Source organism: Fusarium subglutinans, assembly GCF_013396075.1.
Source record: "Fusarium subglutinans strain NRRL 66333 chromosome Unknown NRRL66333_c0000575, whole genome shotgun sequence".
Classification (NCBI taxonomy): Eukaryota; Fungi; Ascomycota; class Sordariomycetes; order Hypocreales; family Nectriaceae; genus Fusarium; species Fusarium subglutinans.
The window spans coordinates 1-4,345 of record NW_023502638.1 but is presented as its reverse complement, the minus strand read 5'-3'; the positions used below and the strand labels follow the sequence as shown (position 1 = coordinate 4,345).

Here is a 4,345-nt window from a genome sequence, read left to right as displayed (position 1 = left end):
CTTAATTATTTTTATAAAAAAGTAATAACTATTTATTTATATATCTTTAAAGTTAATTATTAAAATACTAACTTTTTAGTTAAAACTAAGATTTTAAGTAATAATAAAAGTAATAAGTATCTTACCTATATATATTTATTAGTATTCTTTACCTTTATATACTAAAGGCTAAAGCCTCTTTTAACTACTAATAACCTTATTCCTGCCCTTAGCTTCGCTAGAGAAATCGGCAATCGTATCCACTGTGCGTTTCAAGTCACGATAGAGCGGGAGAACTCCATTCTCAAAGATGATTGCGTAGGCCGGATCCAGTGGGAGGTAGCGCAGACCAAACTCTGACTCAAGATGCAATTCATCCTTGCTGATGAGGGGATTGGCTAGGATCATTTGGTGGATGGCGCTATGCCGTTCGCTAGTGAATCCCTCCGCCATGGCAAGAGAGGCAACGCCACCACCTAGATAGGACTGTTTCTCAAGAACGAGAACTTTTTTGCCAGCCTTGGCAAGATATGCTGCTGCAATGAGGCCATTATAACCTGAAACGACGACAATAACGTCAAACTGGGGGTTTTTGGAAGAGGTGAGATGACCCAGCTTGGCATAGTTATAGGCCATAATGACGAATTGAGAATAGATGAATAGATGGATAGATAGCTATGTGCAGATATGATGGATATTAGTTGTCGATATGTTTATTAGAAACACCTTTTTTATACCACGGAATTGCAAGAAATCCTTTGCCTCTTTGCTTTAATGTGTCTCTATGGATCTCACCCCAGCGGCCAGCTGTGAGACCAGACACCAGAGCGTCCTGTTCCGACAAAGTTTCTCGGAATTGCGGACGTGGGTGTCAAATGGTCCTTCCAGGTTCTTAGGCCGTTTTTCCGCTTACATACTGCTTTTGTGGGGACGCTCCGTTCCCAGATGCTACACCGGTAAAGTCGAAACGCTCAATTCACCTTGTCATTTACCTAGACTCGATTAATTATATCCTGCACTGAAAAAAGAGCGAGCATTAAGCATGTTTAAGACTCTGTTTACTAGAGTGCTTAGCTCCTATAGAAGCAGATTTATAAAGAAAATGAATTATCCTAGCAAGATATATCAATGTAAGAAGACGCTGGCTACAGTAAAATCACAAATGCAAGACAAGGAACTAAAGCATAAACGGAGAGAGCAAAAAGTAACAAGCAATGTCAACACAATTGAACTCTATACAAAACGGCTGCTGTAATACCTAACGTCGGAGCTCACCTAGGCTCGGGTCCGGCTCCATCCCTTGGGCCGCCCACGTCTTGAGCGATTCCTCGAAGCCTTCATGGACGTTAACCAGGTACCTCGCGTCTCCCGAGAGTAATTTCCCAACTATCTTCCCAGCCACCAGTTCTGCCGAGCGGCTCTGGGTTGTAACAAACTCGCTGAAGCCCTTGTGGAATGCAGCAGAGGCGTTTCCTTGCAACTCGTGGACTGAATCGGTATAGGTAAGGTCAGGCATGAGTAGACTGACTTTGATACCTAGAGGCATAAGTGACATAGCCATGCAATATGACATTGAAGCCTCCGCTCCTTTGGTGATGCAGTAGCCGAGCAGGTTGTCAGCAACAAGAGGCGGCGGAATAAAGGCATTGGGTGAGGCAGTGTTGACGACCCAGCCTGTGCCTCGAGCGACCATGTGCGGTATGAAGGCCTGAGCAATGCGTAAGTAGCCGAGAACATTAACATCGAACTCTTTTAGGATGTTGTCTGGGCTGGCATTGAGCACGCCACCTGAACGAACAAGAACAGCGTTGTTATATATGAGGTCAGGGACGCCAGCAGATCCAATGACGGAGGATGCAAATGCGGCAACGGAGTCTTCGCTAGCTACATCACATTTGAAGGCATATGCCGAGAGTCCTCGTTTTTGGAGTTCTGCGACAGTTTCTTGCTGCGGCGCGAGCTGTATATCGGCGAGTACAACAACAGCGCCAGCCTCTGCAAACTTGACTGATACAGCCTGGCCAATACCGCGGCCAGCACCCGTCACAACTACTACTTTGTCTTTGTAGTCGACCATGGTGAATGAGGTAAATAGTTAGGTAGGCATGTAAGCTAGGAGAAAAGTCTCGTTGGTAGTAGATAGGTTTTATCCTATAGAACGCATTGGCTATATACGTCCCATATGAGTCTGATCCTCCTAGTAAATTAACAGAGCACTATCAGGCATAACTGACTTTTGAACATACGGAATTATTTCTCGGGAAGTCGACCCACCATCCCGTCCTGGCGTGGGGCCGATGGAAGCGGGGCCGAGGCGCCTTATGCAACATTTCTCTGCATTATGTCGTATCTCTTTTTATCTGTCCGCATCCATCCCGGTACTTGAACCGTCTACAGACTTACCTCTATACTCTAACGCGGTAAGGCCGGAACATCCTCCTCGTCTGCGATAACCACGACTCTTGTATGTCCCGATTGCGAGGCTGTCTTCTTCGGCGCGATAGGGTAGGACATATGGATCTGCGGCCGTTTTCCTGCGGTGAATGCACAGCCACCTTCTCTCGGAAGTGTGATTTACAAGCAACTTGACAACTCATCAGAAACGGGTAGTGCTACATTTCCGTGCTGGCCTCCAAGTGACATGGGATCAGTTATCGGTCTTTCTTCTTAGCCTTCCCAAGCCCAAGATCAAAATCTTAGCTCTGTTGACTGTTCTCGATGAACTTAGAGACTTTCAAGCTTTGGTTCCTGGTGCTGTACCCTCCAATATAACATCTACAGGTACTTTGATCCTCTTGACTATCTAATCTACCTCCTTGCTAACCCTTTATTAAGTGCATCTAGAGGAGATCATGGGCCAATATCCTCACCTCCTAGCAGGCATGGCTAAAGTCTTAGAGAACTTTAAAGACTTCCCTTATCTTAGCGAAATGGCATCAGTGGCTTTAGCAACGGGCATTACAAAAGATTGCCTAAATGGAAGATATTTAATGTCTAGCAGGACCTGGAGGATGTTATAACCCAGGCTAGGGCCCTGAAAGATGACCGAGACCTATAAAAGCTATAAGTATGATTCCTTAGAGGTTTGCCCAATAATAGCAGCACAGAGATAAGATCTCCAGAGAAACCTTTTAACTTTCCTAGATATTAAGTAGTATATAAATATAGTTAGTAACTATATATCTTATTATATTAGTAAAATTATTAATATAAGTATTATATCTACATCTTCTAAGAGATACTAAGCACTAGCTAGTAACTTTATAACGTTTATTAACCGCTTTGTGAAGTGGTTTAGGGTTTTAGATATTATTAATTACTACAGCAGTCTGCAACTGCTCTCAGCCCTGATACCAGAATGGTGCGCAAAAGTCACTCCAGTCGTCCTTGGACATGCCGATCCCCAAGACTGTATTATCCACTATAAGGAAATTGATTATTCTATATTTTGTTACAGAATAGATGAACCCTCAGTAGAAGTACATCTTCGAGGCAGAATGTGATCTCGAGGGAGTTGTGTTAAAGACTTCTGCTTGCGCGTTGGTTAGCTTAGATTATCCAAAGTTCCTCCACCCCACTAAAACCAAGGCCAATTCCCCGCATAACAAATCCTTTGTTTACAACTTCGCCAGGTCATCATCCCTCAAGGAACCGTCGCCTGCTAGGCTACTGGCTTTTTATTTATGTCCAACGATGTCTTTCTATTTAACCCCCGACCGACTGCCGCAAGGTTCATCCGTCACATTCTATAACTCCTCTTTTTTCAAGCGCGGTCCAGAGCAACCCAAACTTCCTACTCCTTCCGAAGTCTTAGCCAGGCCCAATTATGTTCAGCACCCACACGCCGAGGGCATGAAGTTACATCTGCCAGCCGTATTTAAAGAGCTTGGACTTATCGTGAAACACAGTAATAACTAATTAATGCCCAAAGCTTATAACGCCTTTTGCCTTTACAAAGCATATTAAGCCAATATACTAAAAAATCCTATTTAACTTTAGCTTTTAAAAGGCAATATATATATAGCCTTAATAAAAATAAGTTTTTTAATAAAAAACAAAATAATATACTTTTATAATAACTTAATTAGTAACCTTATTAATAGTAACTAAAGTATAAAAAGCTACTTTAATCCCTTTTTTATTATTAAAAGTAAAAGAAATTTTTATATAAAACTATAAAAAGAAAACTATAAAAAAAAAACTATATAATTACTAAAATGCTATTACTAAATAAAAGGATTGCCTTTTACTTATTAGCTAATAGTTACTAATAGTACTATAAGAATTACTAGTTATTTATAGATTTATAATATAAAAAATATAAGCTACTATAAATACTTATTAAGGACCTCTTTAAAAAGTATAA

The 4,345-nt window shown here is 41.6% G+C and overlaps 2 protein-coding genes across 2 annotated transcripts; both read right to left on the bottom strand.

Moving 5' to 3' along the window:
• Nucleotides 1-180: 180 nt before the first annotated feature.
• Nucleotides 181-615, bottom strand: FSUBG_14098 (fad dependent oxidoreductase; the record flags this gene model as incomplete). The annotated part of the gene is made up of 1 exon (XM_036679055.1): nucleotides 181-615. One exon carries the CDS (start codon nucleotides 613-615, stop codon nucleotides 181-183), a length of 435 nt encoding a protein of 144 aa, XP_036530444.1.
• A 622-nt stretch (nucleotides 616-1,237) lies between these two features.
• FSUBG_14097 (short chain dehydrogenase) lies at nucleotides 1,238-2,056 on the bottom strand (the record flags this gene model as incomplete). Its single annotated transcript, XM_036679054.1, has 1 exon — nucleotides 1,238-2,056. The coding sequence occupies one exon, from the start codon at nucleotides 2,054-2,056 to the stop codon at nucleotides 1,238-1,240; it is 819 nt and encodes a 272-aa protein (XP_036530443.1).
• Nucleotides 2,057-4,345: the final 2,289 nt, after the last annotated feature.